This window comes from Phocoena phocoena, chromosome 18 (genome assembly GCF_963924675.1).
Source record: "Phocoena phocoena chromosome 18, mPhoPho1.1, whole genome shotgun sequence".
NCBI classification, from domain to species: domain Eukaryota; kingdom Metazoa; phylum Chordata; class Mammalia; order Artiodactyla; family Phocoenidae; genus Phocoena; species Phocoena phocoena.
Window position 1 is genome coordinate 51960728 of NC_089236.1, and position 22253 is coordinate 51982980.

Consider the following 22253-nt stretch of genomic DNA (forward strand, 5'->3'; position numbering starts at 1 on the left):
TAAAAATGTACAGTGGTTTATTGACATGTACATTCCAATATGTTTACAGCTGCAAGATAATGAGGCACACTCAGTATTGCACTTCATTAAAATTTCAGGCTCAAACTTAACCTAGAAGTTTAAATGAAACTGCATTTGTAATTTAGTAATTCTTATACAGGACAAACATTGATATCTTTATATACAGTGTGATACTTATTACATTTATATGCCGTCCTAACACATTTTTTTTTTTTTAAATAACAGTCTAGGAAATAAACCAGAATATTCCTCTTTTTATCCCCACCCGTGATGCAATTGTACAGGATTACAAAAAGGCAGTATACAATAAACAATGATAATTTTTCTCTTTTGCTTGAAAGCCAGCATCATTCTTAGTCCATGGGCATGGCAATTCTTTGATATCAATTATCTATAAATGTCCAATGCTTCACAGGCCAATGACGATAATGGCCACATGCAAACACCTCACAAGTTTCATGTCTTGGTTCAAAAGAAGATAAACTGAAATAATAGGGAAACTTTCCATAGCAAGAATTATGTACATGGTATTTGGCATCCTTCTTGCACTGTGAATGGTTCATTTTCATGGATGTAAAAATGGTCCCGTCTTTATCCTGAGCAGAGTTTAAACTTCACCACATCCGCCTGGGTCCGCCTGGGGGGATGAAGGTAACTTTTCTCTCTGTAGACAAAGGAATCTGAGTGTTCTAAAAAGTGTGAGCATTTCTGCACACTCCACAACCCAGGGCAAACTCTTCTCCAGTGGGTGGATGCACAACATGGAGAGGACATTCAGTTCCTTCTAATTGTTTGCCTTTGGGACCTGTATAAATTTTGAAGGAGGCAAAAAAATATAATTAAAACACACACACCCATACAAACCTAATGTAAATATTAATCACCTGTAAGTTACTTAGAGAAATAATGTGACTGTAGTTATGCAAATATAAAATTAAAAAATTATTTTCTTCTAACCACAAAAACAAAAACATTCACTATAAAAAATTCAACGTACCACATACATGCAGCAGGAAGGGACAGGGTCCCTATCCCAGGCCAGAAGGATTATCTCCTTCAACTTCTTAATCTGGACTCTTGTCCTCATCCATATAACACCGCCCCCTTTTTGCTCCCTTCCTTCGCTGGCCTCCGGCTCACCACCCTCCTCCTGCTCGTCCTGGCTCACGCCTCTATTCTGGCCATTTTCCTAAACACTCTAGCCTCATGTTATTCTCATCATGCTTCTTTAAAGCTTCTTGAAAAGTCCTAAAGTACTTCTACTGTAAAGGAAGTGGAGGAAGAATAGTACAACAAATTTTACTTGAGATGAGCAAATAGAAAAGAGTAGCCGTACTTAAAAAAAAAAAAAACCTATGTATCTTAGTATCCTTTTGAATAGATAATATACATTACACAGTTTAAAAATCAAAATGTTAAAAAAAATTACATACAAAAAGAAGTCACCTTCCCCCCATTTTTATCCCATTTTTCCCTGTTTTCCCCAATAGTTAATCAGTTTTATTAGTTTCTTGTCAATCTCCCCAGTGGTTTTTTTAAATGCATATGAGTATATATTCTTATTTCCCCCTTTCTTACAAAAGGTGGCATACTACACACACTGTTCAGTAACTTGAGTTTTCATTTAACAGCATCTGCTATAGACCTTTCCATATTAGTACACAGAAACTCCATCCTCAGTCACCTTCCTTTTTAATAGTGTGTAGTACTGAGTGTTTAACCAACCTCTTACTGGATACTTGCATTGTTTACAAACTTGTATTATTATAAACAATGATGCAATGAATAACCTTCATATCTGCTCTTTTTTATTTTTCTCACATATGTGGGTATATCCCCGGAAGTGGGATTGTTGAAGGGTAGGTATATTGGCAATTTTGAGAGGCACCACAGGGTTCTGCCATTTGCACCCTGGTAAGCAATGGATGAGACTGTGTGTTTCCCAGCTTAACAACGTTGTACACTGTGGTGTACGTGCTCTTGCATGTATTTCCACTCGTTTCAGATCTGTCTCTTCTGTGGTCACATTCACCTCTCCTTCCACTCTTCTCACTTCTGTTAAGCCTGGTGTGCCACCCCACTGTGACCACCAGCCTCCTGACCTCTTCCAATTTTGTCTCTTTTTGGTTCCATATTCGCTTTTTCTCAGCCTGACCTCCATAGACAATCGTCTCTCCTGTATTCTCAGTGGCTTCTTTAATTCCCTCGGCTTTCTGATGCTCACTATGCTGCCCATTCCCAGCCATTCTAGATCAAATCACTTGTCCATTTTATGGTGCTGGTTCCAGGCTTCTTAAAAAATATCATAGCTGCTCACAATAAAGGCAGATGTGTGACCAAAAAAAAAAAAAAAAAAAAAAATCACGAAATCCTTTTAAATGGTTTTATTATCAATTTATAATTTCAAACTTCTCAGGGCCCTTTAGTGCTGAGCAGCTATCCTTCTACTAATCCTTAGGTGACTCCCTTCTCAGTCCCCACACAATTGCTTCTTACAGCTTTGAGCCCCTCGTTCATGATGGTCATCTTACTTTTTACTCCACTCGGAAAGTCAGACGCTTACAAGGGCCGAGGAATTCCCTTTGTTTCTTTAGGATAGTTTGAACTGGGTTTCTGCCACTTGAAACAAAGTGTTCTCATGTGATCATTAAACAAAACGAGATACCATATACATTATAACCATATTTATGAATATTAAAAGCATACCTGCAGGACAGTGTGGTAGTTCTTCCTTAGGAATGCTGGTCATTCTCTGAAAATCGTCATGACAAGCATTACAGAAATGTGTTGTTCCAAAGCAGAAGAAGACTGCCACTGAGCAGCAGTAGCGGCACTTATATTCCAAAAAGTCCGTGCCATGTTTCGGACACATCTACAGCAAAAGAAAATAAACACAAGATTAGGCCAAGTCTATTTCAACGACACCTAAGAAAACCATACACTTAACTCAGTGATTCATATTTTGAGAGTACACACAGCTCTCAAAACTGACTGAAAAACTGATGATACACACATTAAAATATTGAATAAATGTGTGGCTTGGCCCAAAAGGTTTGGGCGAAGCCCCAAATTTAAATCCCAGCTCCATAATAACCAATATTATTTAATAAGCTAGCCATTTAATTTCCTTGTGAATGTTTCTTGGTCAGCCAAATTGAAAAATTAATAATATTTCTTCTATCTCTCAATCTCATAGATGTATTATTAAGATTTCACTGAAGACGGGAAACCCTAAAAGTGTGACTGCAGGTTTAAGAAAATGAAGTAAGTAAATTTATTACTTGTTGAAATATGGTGATTATCTTATGGGAGACAAAATTATAAAATGCAAATACCATCCAAAAGAAATAATATATACAAAATGATCTGGAAAATTATACACTGCCCTACAAACATCAGAAAGCACTGGGGAAAAAAAAATGTACTATACTATCCCCATCATATTCGTTATATTATTATTATTATTATTATTATTTTTTTTTTTTTTTTTTTTTTTTGCGGTACGCGGGCCTCTCACTGCTGTGGCCTCTCCCGCTGCGGAGCACAGACTCCGGACGCACAGGCTCAGCGGCCATGGCTCACGGGCCCAGCCGCTCCGCGGCACGCGGGATCCTCCCGGACCGGGGCACGAACCCGCATCCCCTGCATCGGCAGGCAGACTCTCAACCACTGCGCCACCAGGGAAGCCCCTATATATTATTATTTTAAAAACATAGAAGCTTAACATTTCTAAACTGTCCTTTCTAATAAAATGTTCTGCCCACCTGAGCCCTGGACACATCAGAACAGGCACCGCAAATGAGCTCTCTGGGATCATAATCATCTCCCTGTCCAGCCTCAGCATCGCAACGAGCTTCACCACCGAAATATGCCTAAGGAGGGAATGCATTCAGATCACAGCAGGAAACAGAAAACTCTGCCATAGGAGGTTCAGTGTGGGTGCAACGGAAGTGAGATCGAGAGGTCTCAGGAAATACTATTGTCTATTGACATTCCCTTGTAATGCCAAGTGGATACCCATATTGCTGCCTGTAAGAAATAGATCAGGGTATGAAATAAAGCTACTTCAGTTCTGGAATGCATTCATACTTACAGTAGAAAGTTCAGACATTGTACTGTCAAAGCAAAATAACAAAAGAATGTATAATATTCCAAATAAATTATCAAGAATAGGATATTAAGTAGTAAAGAGAAGCTATGATTTTCCAGGGCCAAGTTTGAATAGCTTTTCTCTTTTTGAAATATGAAATAACATATTCCCTTCTACTATTCTAAATAAATGCCTAAAATAAATATTAGTATAAAATTATAATCCTAAAAAAAAATTATAATCCTGAGGCTAATGGGAAAGAAAAAAAAATCAATTTTGATCATATAAAAATGTTTAAAAAGGAAAGGCAAATTTGGATATTCTGTTCAGGACATTGCTCATACTTACAGAGCTGCACTACATGGAGGGACTCAACAGTATCTAATACAGATACTTGAATATATGAAGTTATCATCATGGGTAATTCCTCTCTATTTGCTCTGGGCACAAAATAAATTAGACCAATCATAACTGGGGCATTCTGCATATATAACATGTCTCATAGACAAAAAAACTATATCCATAATTGGGTATAAATAAGATGAGTCAATAGAAACCTATTATTTGTACTGGAAAAACAAGATGAAAGACAGGCTTCATTGATAAAGAGGCTATAAATGGTCATCCACCAGCTAAATCAGGCCTCAGAAGTATTTCATTTGTCCTGGGAGCCTATTCCAGCTGTTTTACTTTTCTAGATTCCCTGCGTGGCTTCCTGGACATCTGACTGTCATCTGTGTGGTAGCGCAGTATTCATTTATGAGGTTCAGTACATTAAACACACAGAAGAAATAGTATTTTATTATTTGTAACAATTCAAGTTTCACAAATGTACACCATTGGTCTTTCCTTGGGTGTGTGTATTTGTCTGCCTTTCTGGCTACCATCTATCTACTTAGCCTTCCATTCATTATCTGTATTTTCTTTCTGTTACTTCGGGAGACTATGCATCTTTCATATATTGATTCCTTCATTTATTCATTCTCCAATTAACTTAGTGTCTAATAAGTGCCAAGTACTAGAGATAGAGAACTTAAGAAACATAGTCTTTGTCCTCATGGAACTTATCAAGGGGGACAGAGACACGTGAACCAGTCACCGTTAATGCAGAATAATGAGCGCTTAGACGGACGTATGCGAGATGTCAAAATGGCGTGGCGGTGGTGGGGAGGTCGGGGCACGCTGCAGAGGAAGCGAAACCGGAGCCGAATCCGGAAGTGTGATTGCACAGATCTGGCCGTGCCTATGAGTGTGTGCGTGTGCGTGGGTGGCAAGCGAGAGTAAGATGCAGAGTAGGAGGCAGAGAAGAGCATTCCATGGACAGAAGAGCCCGGGCGACGGCGTGGAGGTGTGGGTGAGTGAGCCAACACGGCCCAGTTTGGGGCACTGCAAGTTCCGTGTTCCGTTGCACGGGGCACAAGTGGTGGCATGCTGGGAGATGAGACTAGAGAGGTGGAGGGGCCACAGGATTAGAAGCTGAACAGTGACACGATCAGATCTGGGATCTAGAAATGTTCATCTGCTAGTGGAATTGTAAGTGTAAAGCATGGAATTGGAGAGGTGAGGGGCTCCACACAAGAAGCCCAGTAAGAAGGCTACTAATAATTACCAAAGAAAATGATTAGGGTTGCTAAAGATATAATAATAGAAAGAAAAAATAACTCAAGAGAGATCTGGAGGTAGAACTGACTTTGTTCATTTGTTAATACAGACTGGAGATTGAGAGAGTCAGAAGTATCTGTGAGAAATCTAAATGTCTGGTAGACAGTTGGGTATTTGTATCCAAATCTCAAAAATTTTGGAGGGTCGGAACAATACAGGTGGTAGGCAAAGGCATGGGTATACAGGTCACCAGAGGTGAGGAGTTATGATCAGGCAAGAATGGAGGGCTGGGGAACAGATATGTAAGGAGTAGATGCATAAAAAGGAGCTCTGTGAGGGGGGTAAGGACAAGTGACCAGAAAGGAAGGAAGATACCAAAGAGAGTCTTGTCCTGGGAGCCAAGGAGGTAAGAATTTTAAGAAGGGAATGGTCAAAAGAGTTAAGTAAAAGAAGTTTATTCCAGAGCCAACTGGGTTTGGAAAACAAGAGGGGATTGCTGATGGGAAACAGCTTGTGTAGTGAAACACCTCATGTTTGTTTTGGAAATAGTCTGTATATGTTAAAAAAAAAAAAGTGCCCCAAAACAAATTAAGGAAATAAATTCTACCTGAAGCACAGCACCACACTTTCTCATTTTTAACTTTAGACTTAAAACGTAAGAATAATTAGACATCACTATACTATTCAACTTCTTAATCACACAGGTAATCTTAATAATTCGTAATATGATTAACAGCATACCTTTCTGCATTTGTAGCAGACATAATATGCATATCTATTCATGGCATAGCCAGCGGGGTCATTATAAAATCTCACACCAGGGGTTGTGATAGCTTCGCTCTTATGCAGACCTTCATATTCCAATCTCATTAGGGCTTTTCTTCTGACATCCTCATAGAGCTCTTTTATAGGATCAAGCAGGTCTTTTAACACAATATGATTTATTTTGTTCTGCAATTTTGAAAAATGAACATTCTTTAACAGAATCATTTATTTATTAATTCAACAAACACTTAGTATTCACCTAAGTGCCAAGCACCGTGCTAGGACAGGAGATAACCAAACATTTCCTAAATAAAATGCCATTTAAAAATAATCCTGTAAAGTCCTCACAAGCCTATAGTTTCCCAAGAGCAGGGAAAGTGGCGGCAAGTGGGACACAGGACACGAAAATTCCATTTGATTAGCTTCATGTTCCTGAGTATGAAATATATCTCCTGCTGCCTTAGCTGTTCTGGGAATAAAGGGTTACCCTGCTGCCACAAATATCCCTCTGTGTGTGTTTTTGGTTCCTTGGGGGTGGGGCAGAACGTTAGATAATAGAAATGAACAAGTAGTATTTTCTATATCGCTCTCATCTATCATTTCCTGAATGTGACTTTTCTTTGTGGCAACAAATGAGAAGGGGGAGAAAATCCTATCATCTTTTTGAATATTGCTCAGTCTAAGCAATGACTGTGCTAAGTCCATGTTATACCCTAAACACCAGTCTGGCAGTACATTCTTAAACAAAAGTTTTTTGTTAAAACATCATTAGCTTGCCAAAATAACCTGCTGCTTTGGTTCCTATCTTTGCAGGGACGTGTCAAAATGTCAAGAATTTTCTCCTTATTTTACCTGAGCTCTAAAGAATCTGTCCTAATGGCACTTTAAAAAGTTCAGGTTTCACTCTTTCACGGCAGGTATCAGTACCTACAAGCACCACAGGCTCATTCTTCTTTTTGGTAGTCACCCACTGACAAGTCACATGGACTGAACTCTCAGCGGGTCTGAAAGCAATGATGCGTGCCCTTCAATGCATGATGATATCTAAATGAATTTTCTGATGCGATAGTTTAATTTAATCAGCTTTTAATGGACAATTAATGTCTTGAAATGTAGTATAATAGAAAGATCTTATTCTCAGGTACTACCTGGGTGAAGAGAGCAGAAACTGATGGGGGCTGGTGGTTAAACGTAGACTAAGAAGGACACTGAGAGATGCTGCCATGTTTATTTTGAAAGATGAAAGATGAAGACAAAGATGAAAATTAATAGAAAGCAGATAATTTCCGATTCTTTCCATACCTTGCAAATGGGACAAGATATAAATCCAAATGTTATCCTTGGACCAAGCCATCTGTTTTCCAAAACTCGTCGACAGCACTGTAAGTGGAATATGTGACTACAATCCAGCTTAAATAAAGAAAAGAGAAGGATATAAGCAAACGTAATAACAATGAACACGAGTAACTGGCAGATTAGTCAATGTAAGGTGCTACTTAGGGCAGGTAAGAGAAAAATCTAGAAATTCAGTACACTGAAACTTCGGCACTTCTCTATTATTCATGTGACATTATGAATGAGATCTTCAGCTTCTCCCAATTTTTACCATTCATGTATTAATGCCACCTTATAGAGAGTAAGCTGGGCTAGGGAGAAATGTGAAATTATTCAATTTTGTGTCTCACAGGAAGAAAAGGAAACTACTGATTTAAAGATTTAAAATTTATTTTTGAGAATACTTATTGTCTTGGAATCACAAGAACTGGAAATATAAACAAACAACCAGTAAATGTTAAAAAAAACTTATTTAGCAAATTGTAACTTCTATAATATTACTAACATTATAGATATATGTATATATATTATATATAGAGGTATGTATCATGCATAGATCAATTACATAATGCTACAAAAGGCCATGCTGGATTCTGGAAATTAAGAAGAGAGAAGCTACTGGGTAATCTAATTATTTTTTTTCTCCCTTATGAACATTTTATACTTTCAATTATTATATAGGCTTACACAAATCACAGATTAAAGCTCACTGCACAAAATGGAGACAGAACATAAAGAGACAGCATTTGCTCTGTAATAAACTGGGGGATATTAGTGGGATATTTTCTCCCAATGGTGTAAGAAAGATTCAGTCGTTTGTTTATTTGACATGTATATTTATATTTCCTATTGAAAAATCTAGGCACACTTAACACGTTAAAAGCGGAGACAACCTGAATGGCCGGTGCTGCGGAGAGCGCTTCTGTGAAACAGATCATGCACATGTCGTCAGCGTCCTGCTTCAGGGTTACGGCATTTTTATCACAGCCGTGTAGACAGGGCAGACAGCGCTCTTCGTTTTTAACACCTCCGCATGGATGGCCACAAGGATGTGTCTTGCTACAGGCTATCTTAGCATATTCCTGTTAAAGATGAATTACAACGGCACAGAAAATATCAAAAAAGGCACACATCCTGGTAATTACATCCATTATATTAATTTTCCAAGGTACTTTTCCCCGGGAAATAGATATAAGGCTAAGTAACCACAAAGTAGTTATTTTTATTCTTTGTTTGCATATAACTTAGTATTATTAACAAAGTCTAATGTGATTTAAAAAAATTTCACTCCACATTAAAGGGAATGCTGATTAAAAAGTGAGCTGCGATTTTAATCTATTTGTTATCATGCATAGCCATGAAGCAAAAGAAATTCCTGACATATAATCATCCAATCACCACCTACCTCTCACCAAACTGGGTATTAAAAAAAAATACAGGTATCCTTCACTATCAGGACACTATCCAATTTCTTGTTAACTAAATTGAGGAATCAAAAATATTTGGATAGCATGGAATGTGTACAGATGTTCATGCATAAACAACTTTTAAGGAAACAAGTGAATAAAATGTGTAACAAGCAAAGGAAAGGCAGCCCACAGATTTTTATCTGCTTCTAGCACAGAAGTAAATGTTAAATATATATGATGGTGGTAGCTGGGAAATACACACAAGAGACTGATTTGGGTTTGAGAGCTTTAACTGATCCATTCTCCAGCTTTGATAAAGCATTTAACTCTTGACATGGGTAATACACTAATTTAGAAAACAAAAGTGATGCTGAGCTCAGAGTCCTATTTATATGAAGTGAAGGTGTCATGAGGGAACATGTGCTACTCCTTACATGATGGCCTAACTAACTATACACGCACCTGGCAATCTGCATCAGAACAAACACTGCCAACAGCAGACAACTCTGTTCCACTCCTGGAACCACAGAAACGGCATGCTTCCGAGCTACTTGTGGTGGGTTTACCTAGGTTCAAGCAGAAAAGGAAAGTCCTCCTTAAGTGTATGTTTTCTACATATTTTAATATAACTAACTGAAAAAAACAAATCAAGCAAGCAGGGATATGTATCAGCTGCTATCACTGAGAAATCAGCCCGGCAGTTTTGCAGCTGAAGGGTTGTAAGCTGCCCTAATTATAAAGTAAATAATCACACACAAAAAAGGATAAGAGACTAAAGAGCTACCTGAAGCCAAATAAATTATTAACTGATTTATTTAGACTTCTTCAGTACACAGAAACCGACTAGGCTTCTAGTCAAGACAGCAGGTCGAGCAGCTATGGTAAGCCCCCTCATTACAAAAGCACAATGTCAGACAAAATATAACAACAAAAATTAAATAAAGGTACATAGAAGAAAGGGAAATCATTAGGTACCTTTCCCAATGACAACATTACAAGGTATAGGAGAAAACCTATCAGCAGAGAATATGAAACGTGAATAACAGAAGAATTCCCACCCAGGGAACTAAAGATAATAGAAACATTTGAGAAGGAATTTAAATATGTTTGAAATAGTTAAAGGAGGAATGGAATCAATAAAACAAAGAACAAAAGGAAAAAGAACAAGATTTGAAAAACACAGACCAAGCTCATTTTAAAACACAGGTACAAAATTCTAAATATGATAAGTGAACTTAGCAATATTTACAGAAAATGTTTTTTAAAAAGGATAGTTCAGGTCATAAATACAATGATGGTTCAAACACTAGAACATTCATTAATGTAATATGGTATGGAGGGAAAATAGGAGAAAAAAAAATCAGCTGTGAGAAAAGAAAAGACCATGCTCTTGCAGCATGAAAAGTTATTCGTATTTAAATTTGTCAGATTTACATCTAACACCAAAATCAGAAATTTGTGTCAGATAAACGGCAGACTACAGAGGTGCTGAAAATCGAGAATCTGTAAGATTCAATGTACCTTTAAGCTGGGAATACACCAGACTTTAGAAAAAAAATCAAAATGAAAAATGCATATTTTGGAGATAAAACGACTTGCCCAAGGTCACACAGCTAGTTCATGGCAAACCAACTTTCCCGACTTTTAATCTAATGTTCTACAATAGAACACTGAACACTGTCTAGTAAATATAAAAATACAGTGATCAATGATCTCATCATCACTTAATAGAAAACACTCAAAATTATTCACATTAAATAATTAAATTAAACATCTAGTTTAATCGTAATCAGCAGGGATGGTTCAATCTATTTGTCAGGAAATGATTCACTCTTAAATCCTTTTACCTGTGTGTTCTCGGAATTCCACCATTGCCTTCATGGTTTTAGAATCTGCTAGTGCCATCAACCAAAACAATTTGGTTCTACCACAACCTTCATGAAGGTCAACCTTTATAGCTTCTTCTTCTTCTTTGAAGACCTATTGTATCAGTAAAGAAAAGGGGAAAATATATCACTCTGAAAGAAGTATAAATTTTAATTATTCAATAATGAAAACGGCTTTTATTTATTAAGCAGTCTAAGAAATTCCAGATATTTCTAGTCTTCTCTTTAATCTTCACAACAGCCCCATTTTTATAAGTGTGGAAACCAAGTCTCAGAGGTTAAACAACATGCTTGATTTACACAGCTGGTAAATGAGACAGCTGGGAACTCCACCAGGGTCTTTGATTCCAAGGTTCATTTTTCTCCCATTACGCCAAGTCTCCTTCCCACATTTATTTCTTACTGAATATATTTTATGTTACAGATACTATTCTGCATGTAAATGCAGAAATTTTCACCTGTCTTTGATGAGTTTTGGTTCGCCGATGAAGATGAAGGAATCTGTCACAGTCAGTACATAAGTTTCCACATACGTTGCACAAAATGATTGCTGCAGTTTCACCGTCATCATGGTTATCACACATAGGCTAGAACAGGACATTTCCATACGTTACAAAAGATTAACAAGAAAGTCTTAAATACTCATACAAATTGAATGTGATTTACTTACAACAGGAACAGACTGTTACTCTGAACTCAAATAAGAATTTAAAATCTGAACATTAAACAGAATTATGGCAAGTGTACTTAACTGTAAAAGCCCTCGGGCTTCCCTGGTGGTGGCGCAGTGGTTAAGAGCCCGCCTGCCAATGCAGTGGACACGGGTTCGAGCCCTGGTCTGGGGAGATCCCGCATGCCGCAGAGCAACTAAGCCCGTGTGCCACAACTACTGAAGCCCGCACACCTAGAGCCCGTGCTCCGCAACAAGAGAAGCCACCGCAGTGAGAAGCCTGCGCACCGCAACGAAGACCCAATGCAGCCAAAAATAAATAAATAAATAAAATTTATACATGTTAAAAAAAAGGCCTCAAAATCCCCAAATCAATGATTAAATGCGCTGTGGGCATTCAATGATTAACAAAATAAACATGTATACTTTTCTTAGCGACTTAAGAAAATTTCTCCCATTATATTCAAACATTCTGTATGCTAAATTAATAAATAATGCATTTTTGAAACTTGGATGTTAAAAAGAAAATGCTGAAAGGGCCTGTATAAAGTTTTTCCTTCCAGTGAAGCAAGGGATACTTATCAAACCCACTTTAAGTACATCTGTGAATAAATGGTATATCATGTTGTTCTCTTACTAATTTATTTCCTTCTTATCATAAAACCGATTACATTTTAGTACAAAATCTAGATATAGAATCAGAGTCTGGCTAAAACCAAACTTTGATATGATGGAAACATGACTCAGAGAAGAAGGGAACAGTTTTTTAATGTAATTAAATCCCCTAATATACTATGAAGAGAGAACCCTAAGTGAAATAGACTTGTGAGATGAACTTGGGCAGTGTGACACAATTTTTCAAGAGTTCCACTAACTGTGTATTTTGACACGTGAAGTCCTTTTTTTTTTTTTTTTTTTTTGCGGTACGCGGGCATCTCTCACTGTTGCAGCCTCTCCCGTTGCGGAGCACAGGCTCCGGACGCGCAGGCTCAGCGGCCATGGCCCAGGGGCCCAGCCGCTCCGCGGCATGTGGGATCTTCCCGGACCGGGGCACGAACCCGCGTCCCCTGCATCGGCAGGCGGACTCTCAACTATCGTGCCACGAGGGAAGCCCCTAGAGTCCTTTTTTTTTTAAAGCTAAACCAAAGCTTACTGTAAAGAAAAACAAGCTAAATTTTTATAAAATAACTCTGATCTTACCATTTGTTTTTGTTGTCCATCCTTTCCCATCCACCTCCCTGAGGAGAGGCGATCCACGTGGTCCTGGTCGAGAACACACAGCGACGCCAGAGCAAGCCAGAGCTGCCAAAGGGAAAGGCTGTTACACTACAGAGCGTGGGGTTACGCCTTACAGAGCACCCACCGCCACAGCTCAGTGAAGGCTAGCTGGACTTGAAAAGACGTAGATCCCCAGTGGCACTCAAGTCTTCCTGGTGTGGTACCAGGTACCCACGCCCTCTACTGTGTGTGCCATGCACAGAGTAGGCACTCAAACACATACTGAGTAAATGACTGTTGCTCTGATGAACCATTCTGTTGTCTACCTGACACATAAAATTAACCTTTATTATTCTGATATGTAAACAACATATCAATACAAAAATTTACATATTTAATATATCAATGCCTTCTACACATTTTCCAACTAATATCTGCCTGAGGCATTACATTCCAAGGAAATCGCTATGCCTCTAACAGTCTAGCTCTATGCTGGGTACACTTTGTCAGAAATAAGTAAACGTCTTACAAGCGTTAGAAAATTGCCCTCAAAAATACTTTAAAACTTTCTGAGGCTTAAAGAGCAAGCTTCATTTTTACACAGAATAACATATTTCTTCATTACTGAAAAACAGAAAATAATACTTAACTGTCTCAACTCTGAGAAGTGCATGTGAGCATCACTGGACATGAAGAATAAGGGGGAAATAAAATAGGAAAAGAGAAGCCAGAAGAAAAAGTTATGCAAGGAGAAAGGGGAGAGCCAACTGAAGAACGAGTGCAGCGTATACGTGGTGGGAAAGGGTGACTGTCAGAGCTGTGCTTCAGAGGCACAGTCACTGGCAACATGGCATAAACTGGCTTTTTCTGCCCAAGGGAGAATCCTCAGATTTCTGAGGATTAACTTAAGCAATTTCTACCAGCTTTGACTTCTTCCTAACGCTGTCACAACTGCCCTGCTTCAAGGAAATCTCAGATCTCTTTTGGAAGTATATGGGACATAAAATTTGGTAGATTAAAATTTACAATAGACTGCATCTCATCTGAAGGATGCAATCTCACTTCCTAAGGGATTCTGCCCCATTGTGCCCTGGGCACACACATTCTGCTTTTGAAAAGTAAGGCCTACACATTCAGTAAGCAGGCTACAGGACTCTATTTTAGGACAACTGAGTTATTACAGAAGGAGTAGGCAGGGGCCTTGCCTTTAAAGGACCTTCAGTCTATCACACCGTCATGCTGACACTAAAATTAACAGTAAACACATCATCAGAAAGACAGTACACTTACTTATAGGTAATTTAGCTTTTTTTAATGAGTATATCCTTAGCTCCCTAAATAATAACAAAAACAAGTGATAAAGAACACATAACAGTGAACATTAAAAATTACCAGGCTTAGCTTATAATTCAAAAAAGCCCTTCATACTTTTTCAATAAATACAATATTTGGTAAGAAAAAAGAGTGAGGTGGGTAGGGGAGGGATGGATTGGTAGTTTGAGATTAGCAGATACAAACTATTATACATATATATATAGATAGATAGATAGATAACTGAATCACTTTGCTGTACAATAGGAATTAACACATTATAAATCAACTATACTTCAATAAAATAAATTTTTTAGAGAAGTAAATTAAGCTGGCTTATTGATTTAAATTTGTTCAAATCTATTACTGAAAAAGAACATGCAACAATATAGACCAAATGAAAGGAAACCTACCCTAGTTGTTGCAATACATCTCACTGGAGATCTAAATTCTTCCTCCATCTTGGTCAAGGCAATGATGGTTTCTGCAATGGCATTTTTTGTCACTCGGGACCATGCTTCTGACAAATGACCCTAATGAGCAGGACAGAATAATTTAATAAACAACCAGAGAGGTATAATCAAAGGAGCAGATTCTGTTCTCTGAACATCTCTCACCAAAAAGGAAAATTTATTTGCTCGTGGAATTTTAGATCAAGGGGCATACTTTAATATAAAAATCCTTCACAACTATATGAACAATTCAACTTCTACTTACTATTTTGATGATTCAAAAGAAAAGTAAATAAAAATTTAAGTTCTCAATACTCTTCTCTTACAGTTCAAGGGCATTTCATCTTACATGTAGATAAAAACATAACAAATACTAGGTTGTCTATGACTGAGAAATTCTGATCATGAAACCCTGTTATATGACACGGAGCTCATACAGCTAAGCTAAGTGCTTTAGAAGAGTATTACTGGAACCTGAGAGCATAAATGGGTTTAAATTACAACTACCTTAATTTGCTAATGTGATTTTTACTGAACACCAACATGTTACTCCTAGAGAGTTTCAGTGTTCCTAAACATCTTTCATAAATATTTTCATCCAATGAAAAGCCTATTTACTCAGAAAGCCTATTTGAGAAAGGAAAAAATTCTCCATTTCTCTGATTGAGGAAATGTCCAAACTGTTGGGAAAAGTGACAGAACTTCATATTTCCCCAGAATATCCTCACTCGTCTCATATCCACACGCTATCAATCTTTAAAGGGACAGTTCACATTCCAATTCCTCCTCTTCCAAGATGCTTGCCGTCTACTCTACCTCTCAGGAACCTATCATCCACAGTGTCCTGCCCTCCTCGGGCTGAACTCCTGGAAATACAATGGAATGTGAGGAAACTAACATGGAGCAACCAGTGAGAGCCAGGCACTCTGAGAAGTAATTCCCTTTCCTCCGCACTCCGGGATCTCCCTGCAAAAGCAACACCTAAAGACAGCAGTACAGGACATTCATAAACTGTGAGGACTAAAAGACAGCGAGAAACCTTTGCTCTAAAAAACCCTTTTTTTCCTTTAGGCTCTTGGGATCAGGCTGTTTTTTTAGGGTTCAAAGAGTATACTTTTTTTTTTTTAAGTTTTAAAGTCTTAGAAGACTTATGTGATAATTCTCAAGTAAATTAATTGGGAAGCTTGAAATGAACATAGTTTACACAAAGGGCAAATTTATCACCAGCTGGAAAGACAGATGGTGAGATAGTGAACCTACTAAATGGACCTTGTAAGCAAAGCAAAATAACATGAATGTTCTCTCAATTCAGCAGAATGATTATGCTACTCGTTTTGTTAATCAGGTTCCTACTGTACTTCACTGACATAATGATCAGGAGGATGGGAACTTACTGCCGCCATATCCTTAACGAGTTTAATGATGATCTCTGAGATCTGGGTAGGAGTTGAGCCCTTCATCCACCAGTGACTCTCACCTCGTCGGATGTAACTACAAGAAAAGTCAGCGTTTGTAAACCAATCAGCGAGAGTTACAAATGAATAAGAAGAAAACTGTTATTTCAGCATGCAGCATTTTAATTTTTAAAATGATTCAACCAGTCAGGACATTTTAAAAGAAAATTAATGACAACATTATTCAACCTCTTCAACCCCAAGGGAGTAGCTATTCTGATATGTGTTCCCTTTCAAATATTTCACTGTTTACATATTATTTTTGTATGCATCTTTTAGAACAGTACTATTCAAACTAAATCAATAGAACACAAACTATTTGTTACCAGTCCACATAAAGATAAGAGCTTGCACCAGAACATGTCAACTATATCACTGAGCATACAGCAAGTCCCCTACATACAAGCCTTCAAGTGACAAACTCTGAAAGGTGCAAACGTGCATCTGGTTCCAGCAAGGAACCAGAACCTGTGCCATCAGCATCAAGCGTGAGTGACATTGCAGCTTGCCCTCCGTCTCCTGTTGCTGACGATCCTTCAGCTCTACCACCTCCCACCTCCTCTCCCTCCTCCTGTCGGTAACTCTTCTTGTCTGTTCCCTCGATGCCAGCCCCTGTAGGCCTGACAGCTGTTGTACTATACTACTGTACTTTTCAGGGTACTGTACCCAGTAAGATTAAAAATGTTTTTTTGTGTGTGTTTGTTTGATTTTTATGTATTATTTGTGTGAAAAGTATTGTAAACCTATTACAGTACAGTACTATATAGACAACTGTGTTAGTTGGGTACCTAGGCTAACTTTGTTGGACTTAACGAACAAACTGGACTTGCAAACGCGCTCTTGGGATGGAACTCATTTGTACGTAGGGGACTTCCTGTACTACTGTGTAGTTCAGTTCACATTTTTTTCCCCTAGGAAGACTATCCAGATGAAGGAAGCAATATACTTATTTACATTCTAGTGCTATTTGCTTAATGTTATGAATTGGCTCTTTGACTAGCATTATTCCAGATGTCTCTAATCTTCTGCTGTTACACACAATTCTATAACAAACAGCCCTGTATATATATCCTTCTGCACATGTATGAACATGTTTGAGAGAAACAGTTCTACAGAAGTAGAATTGGTAGGTCAAAGGATATGCAATATAGCGGTATAAATATAAATATGTTTATATATATAATATATAAATTTATATATATTTTATATATATTATATATATAAACATTTAAATACATATATAATATATATATTTATATATATAAATATATATATAAGTAAATATATATATTTATATAAATATAAATATAGCGATATGTTATCAAACTGACATCCAAAAAGGTTATGGCAATTTACATTAGATGTCATAAAAACTGTCTATTTCTTCATAATTATGCCAATGCAAAGATATTTTACTATTGTTTTAATCTACATTTCTCTGAATACCAGTGAGGTATCTTTTCATTTACTTATTGGCATTTGTAACTTTTCTTCTCTGAAGTGACTACTCTTGGCATTTATTTTTGTATCAGTTGTTTGTCTTTTGTTTTCATTGATTTATAGCCATTCTTCTAATATTATGACTAATAATTCATTGCCTACTATATAAGTGTTAAATATTTTTTTCCAAGTCAGTTGTTTGTATTTTAAAAGTATTGTCTATCAATTAATTTTCACTTTTATGTAGCCAAATCTCTGAGTCTTTTCCCCTGTTACTTTTGGGTTCTGTGTTTTATTTAAGGACGTCTTCCCAAATTGAAGATTACAAAAATATTCTTCTATAATTTGTCCTACTAGAGTGTAAAAACAAAAATATACAAACCTTTAATTGATCTCATTTATTTTGTAATGGTGTGAGGGCCTACAGTTTGGTTTTTTTTTTTCTTTTGTATTTGGGAAGTACTCTAACATCATATACTCAGCAGATCTTCCTTTCCCCACTAATTTTTTTTTTTAATTAAAAAAAGTTTTTGGCTGTGCTGCAGATCTTAGTTCCCAGACCAGGGATAGAGCCCACTTCCCATGCATTGGAAGGCGGAGTCTTAAACCACTGGACTACCTGGGAAGTCCCTCCTCCCTAATTTGAAAAGACACTTTTATTATACACAGCATTCTCTTTCATACATGGGCCAGTCATTTATGGCTCCTATTTCTGGTAAATAAGCAAATAAGAGGGAATTTGAAAGGTCTGAATTCTTCAAACAGTAGCTTACTCTGTTCTATTTTTGTACCAAAACATATGCAATGACCAACCTGGAATTGAAAATCATTGGAAGGGTAACTGTTGTAACTCCTTTGCCCACGGAGGTACCAGCTGTTCCTGTGATGGTGGTTCCTTTGGCTTTTAGCTGTACTGTGAGTGCTTTGGCAATGCATCCTAGAAACATGTCCAAGATACCTAGCTTATTCCAATCTCCTTTCTCTGTTGAATGAATAATATCGCTGATATCTGCTGGGGGGAGGGATTTCACTCCTATAATGCTGGCCAGACGATTAGGGGTGACTTCAGGCAAAACTCGTCTTAGTAAGGAGGTCACCTGGTACGAAAAATAAAAGAATCCTATTTAAAGATTTGGGATCGACATGTACACACTGCTATATTTAAAACAGATAACCAACAAGAACCTACTGTACAGCACAGGGAACTCTCCTCAATACTCTATAATCATCTAAATGGGAAAAGAACTTGAAAAAGAATAGAGAACGTATATATGTATAACTGAATCACTTTGCTGTATACCTGAAACTAACACAACATTGTTAATCAACTATACACCAATATAAAATAAAAATTAAAAATAAAAAGATCGGTGTTTTAAAGTTTTCATCTTTTTCAATGAGTCTAGCTGCCGTTCTATGACTTCAAAAGCTTTGAGAAGGACAGAGAAATGATTTAAACATGATTTAATTTCTCAAGTGGTAACTACCACTCCAGGGCAGCAAGAAAAAAAACCGCCTCTTACTTGGTCATTATATACATTATATACCTCATGAATAAGATATTCAGTAGAGAATACTCTTTTATCACAATAACACATTACTAAAATGGAACATATTTTGTTCTTCCATATTCTCATTACAATGAGTCAAAAAGAAAAAACATGGGGTTAAAATACAATCCAAAAACCAAAACATAACAACAAAAAATAACCAAACAAAAACCCCTGATTCTCTTTGCTAGAGTAATTTTTAACACTGTTTCAAGTAACAAAATAAGCCTACAGGTAAGTGGTGTGATCAGTCACCTGTCTCTGGACGCGTGGAGAGGCGGTGTGGAGCAGTGAAAAGAGGTCCTGGAGCAGAGTCAGCTGCTGGGCCAGATACTGCCGGCCCACGTTGGAGCCACTCAAGGCTAACACCATGGAGAGCAGCTCAAAGCAGTAGGCATCGGAGGAGGCATCTTCATCGTTGGGCTGCGAATTGGCATTTTCTTTGCTTGATATGGCATGTTCCCATTCTTCACGAACTCTGGTGGCTTCCATGCGAATAGCCTGGACGATGTGAGCACACACCTATTTGAGGGCAACATAAAGAAAATGTAAAAACATTATTTGTAAGGCCTAGTTAAAACCAAAACAAAACAAGAATACTAGTTGATAATTTAATACTCTTCCTCCCAGTTAATTCTCCATCATACCATTCTCTTAACTCATCTTAAAAACAATTAAGGAAAACTAGGCAAACCATGATTAAAAATCTGAGTATTTAAACCAACTAGTATAGAAACAAATTATATACTAGTTACCAATTCCCCTGCCTGTGGTTTAAGACATGAAATGAAAACAAATCACCATATTTAATCACTTCTAAGGCACATTTCCCCCCACACGCTAACATTTCTATTCATAGTGTGCTTTATAATTGATGCAATTCATAACTTAATTGGTGGCAAATTTTTTTAGCGATACATAAAATAACAGCACATTTTACAACTGGTAGCTTCTAAGATTCAATAAAATGCTGTTAAAAAGATAAAGCACACATAAATTTATGCGATTTATTTAAAAGATTTAATGGTGTTGAAAGTTAAAATAATGGCCAATTTAAAACCTAATTCAAAAGTCAATATTTTATTTGACTTCTGAAGGGCTAATTTTGTTATGTAGGCACCCCTAAACGAACCCCCATTATATGAATGATCTAGGGCTACTCCCCCATCTCCTGATAGTTAAAAATATTAACACTGGTTTAGTTAACATTATAATTGCTCAGCAAAATAATTTTTAAAAAATCAACCAACAAACAAAAAAACGGGGGGGGAAGGAACACAGGAAATGCAAATGAAATCTGATATAGCTGGGTACTTGACACCAAAATGAAACAAGCTACCTGAAAATGAGAAAAAAAAAGAGCATCAAGGTAAGAAAGTTAACATTCATAACAAAATCTTTAAAGTGATGCAGGTATGCCAATATGCTCCTTTCTCTCTAGAAAAAGGCAGACACATTCTGCAGGACCTATGAAAGAGTCAGCATAGAAAAGCCTCCATAAAGTTTGGAAAATGCTTTACACCCTAAAAACAAACAAACAAAAATTGATGAAGACAATGAAATGGCTGTTAACCAACCTGTTTTTGTAGGTTAGTCAGTTTACTCCTGCTGAATATGATTCCAACCATATGTTCTTTCAGGTCAGCATCTGAAGTTGCCTTTATACAGCAAAAAGGAAAAAAAGGAAGCGGGCTCTTTCAATAAAATATGTATATTTGACATTTTGAAGCATCTTGAGAAACAATTATGCAGGTATTTTTACAAGGTGAATTTATTCCAAATGGAGATCTGTAATACTAGGACAAAGCATAAAAAGCTTGAAGAAATCACTGTTGGCTAAGGTGGCTATAAAAAGTGCAAAATTTCTGAATTTAAGAAATCCAGAGAAGTATACTTCATGGATTTCTTTAATCTAGTCAATCTGTGTCAGTTTGATTGAATCTATTTCTCAACTCTGAACATTATTAGTTCATATTCTACATTTGGTTATTAGAAGAGCAACTCAGGAAAATGACATCTGGTTAAAAGGAAAGTGTCTTAAGAAAACTCTCTGATGACGGTGACCTTAAATCAAGCTACTCCAACACCAACAGTAAACAAAGAAGCATCTCATAAGAAGAAAAATGAAGGTTGACGTTTTATAGTGCTTAGCATGTGTATGGCACTCTCTCAAGTGGTGGATAAATATGCAAACACATAAATACACAATCTTATTTAATCCTCACAAAAACCCCATATAAGGTAAGATCTGATGTTTTGCCTGTTTTACAGGTAAGAAAACGGAGGCAAACCACCCTTGTATTAGAATTAAAAATAACTCTTGGTTTCACTTTTCTGAGGATAGAGAAAGCCACAAGAGAATATCACTCCCACCTTAACAATGAGAAAAGCTGATAATCTACAAAACCATAACTTTTTGGGTGCCCATCAGAGAGCTGAGATGGGCAACCAGGTAAACTAAAGTCTAAAAAGACAAATCCAAATAGTCGGACACTTCAAAATTCTTTCTGTACCTGACAGAACAAGAAAATGGGCAAAGAAACAGAAATCAGCAAGGTTCTTACAGACCTGAACAAAACTATCAGCCAACTGAATTAATCAATATTTATAGAACCCTTCACAGAACAACAGCAGAGTTCATATTCTTTTCCAGTGTACATGGACATTCACTAAACTATACCATACTATGAGTCAGAATTCAGGTCTTAACAGTTCTAAAAGGGATGAAATTATACAAAATTTATATATATTTTTACCATGATAGAAATAAACTAGAAATCAATAATACAAAGCTATCAGGAAAGCTCCCAAATATTTAGAAATTAATTACCCAGGGGTCAAGGAAGAAATCAAAATAGAAGTCAGAAAATATTTTAAATTTAATGAAATGAAAAAAACAATGCACCCAAATGTGTGACACTAAAGCAGTGCTTAGAAGATTACAGCATTACTTATATGAGAAAAGAAAGGTCTCGAGTCATCATATTAGGACCTTAGGAAACCAGAAAAAGAACGAATCGAATCCAGAGCAAACAGATGGAAAGATATAA

The 22253-nt window shown here is 37.0% G+C and overlaps 1 protein-coding gene across 1 annotated transcript in view; it reads right to left on the reverse strand.

Moving 5' to 3' along the window:
- Positions 1 to 349: 349 nt before the first annotated feature.
- MYCBP2 (MYC binding protein 2) overlaps positions 350 to 22253 on the reverse strand; it is a 272456-nt gene continuing 250552 nt past the window's right edge. Inside the window, exons 69-83 of the mRNA XM_065896124.1 lie at positions 20781 to 20861; positions 19459 to 19725; positions 18467 to 18750; positions 16154 to 16250; positions 14721 to 14840; positions 12979 to 13080; positions 11567 to 11695; positions 11070 to 11202; positions 9685 to 9788; positions 8707 to 8895; positions 7781 to 7888; positions 6455 to 6664; positions 3786 to 3893; positions 2728 to 2893; positions 350 to 826 (exon numbers count right to left, since the gene is read on the reverse strand). Coding sequence (XP_065752196.1) covers positions 711 to 826; positions 2728 to 2893; positions 3786 to 3893; positions 6455 to 6664; positions 7781 to 7888; positions 8707 to 8895; positions 9685 to 9788; positions 11070 to 11202; positions 11567 to 11695; positions 12979 to 13080; positions 14721 to 14840; positions 16154 to 16250; positions 18467 to 18750; positions 19459 to 19725; positions 20781 to 20861 — 2214 coding nt within the window. The 3' untranslated portion in view covers positions 350 to 710. The remainder of the gene's footprint in view (positions 827 to 2727; positions 2894 to 3785; positions 3894 to 6454; positions 6665 to 7780; positions 7889 to 8706; positions 8896 to 9684; positions 9789 to 11069; positions 11203 to 11566; positions 11696 to 12978; positions 13081 to 14720; positions 14841 to 16153; positions 16251 to 18466; positions 18751 to 19458; positions 19726 to 20780; positions 20862 to 22253) is intronic.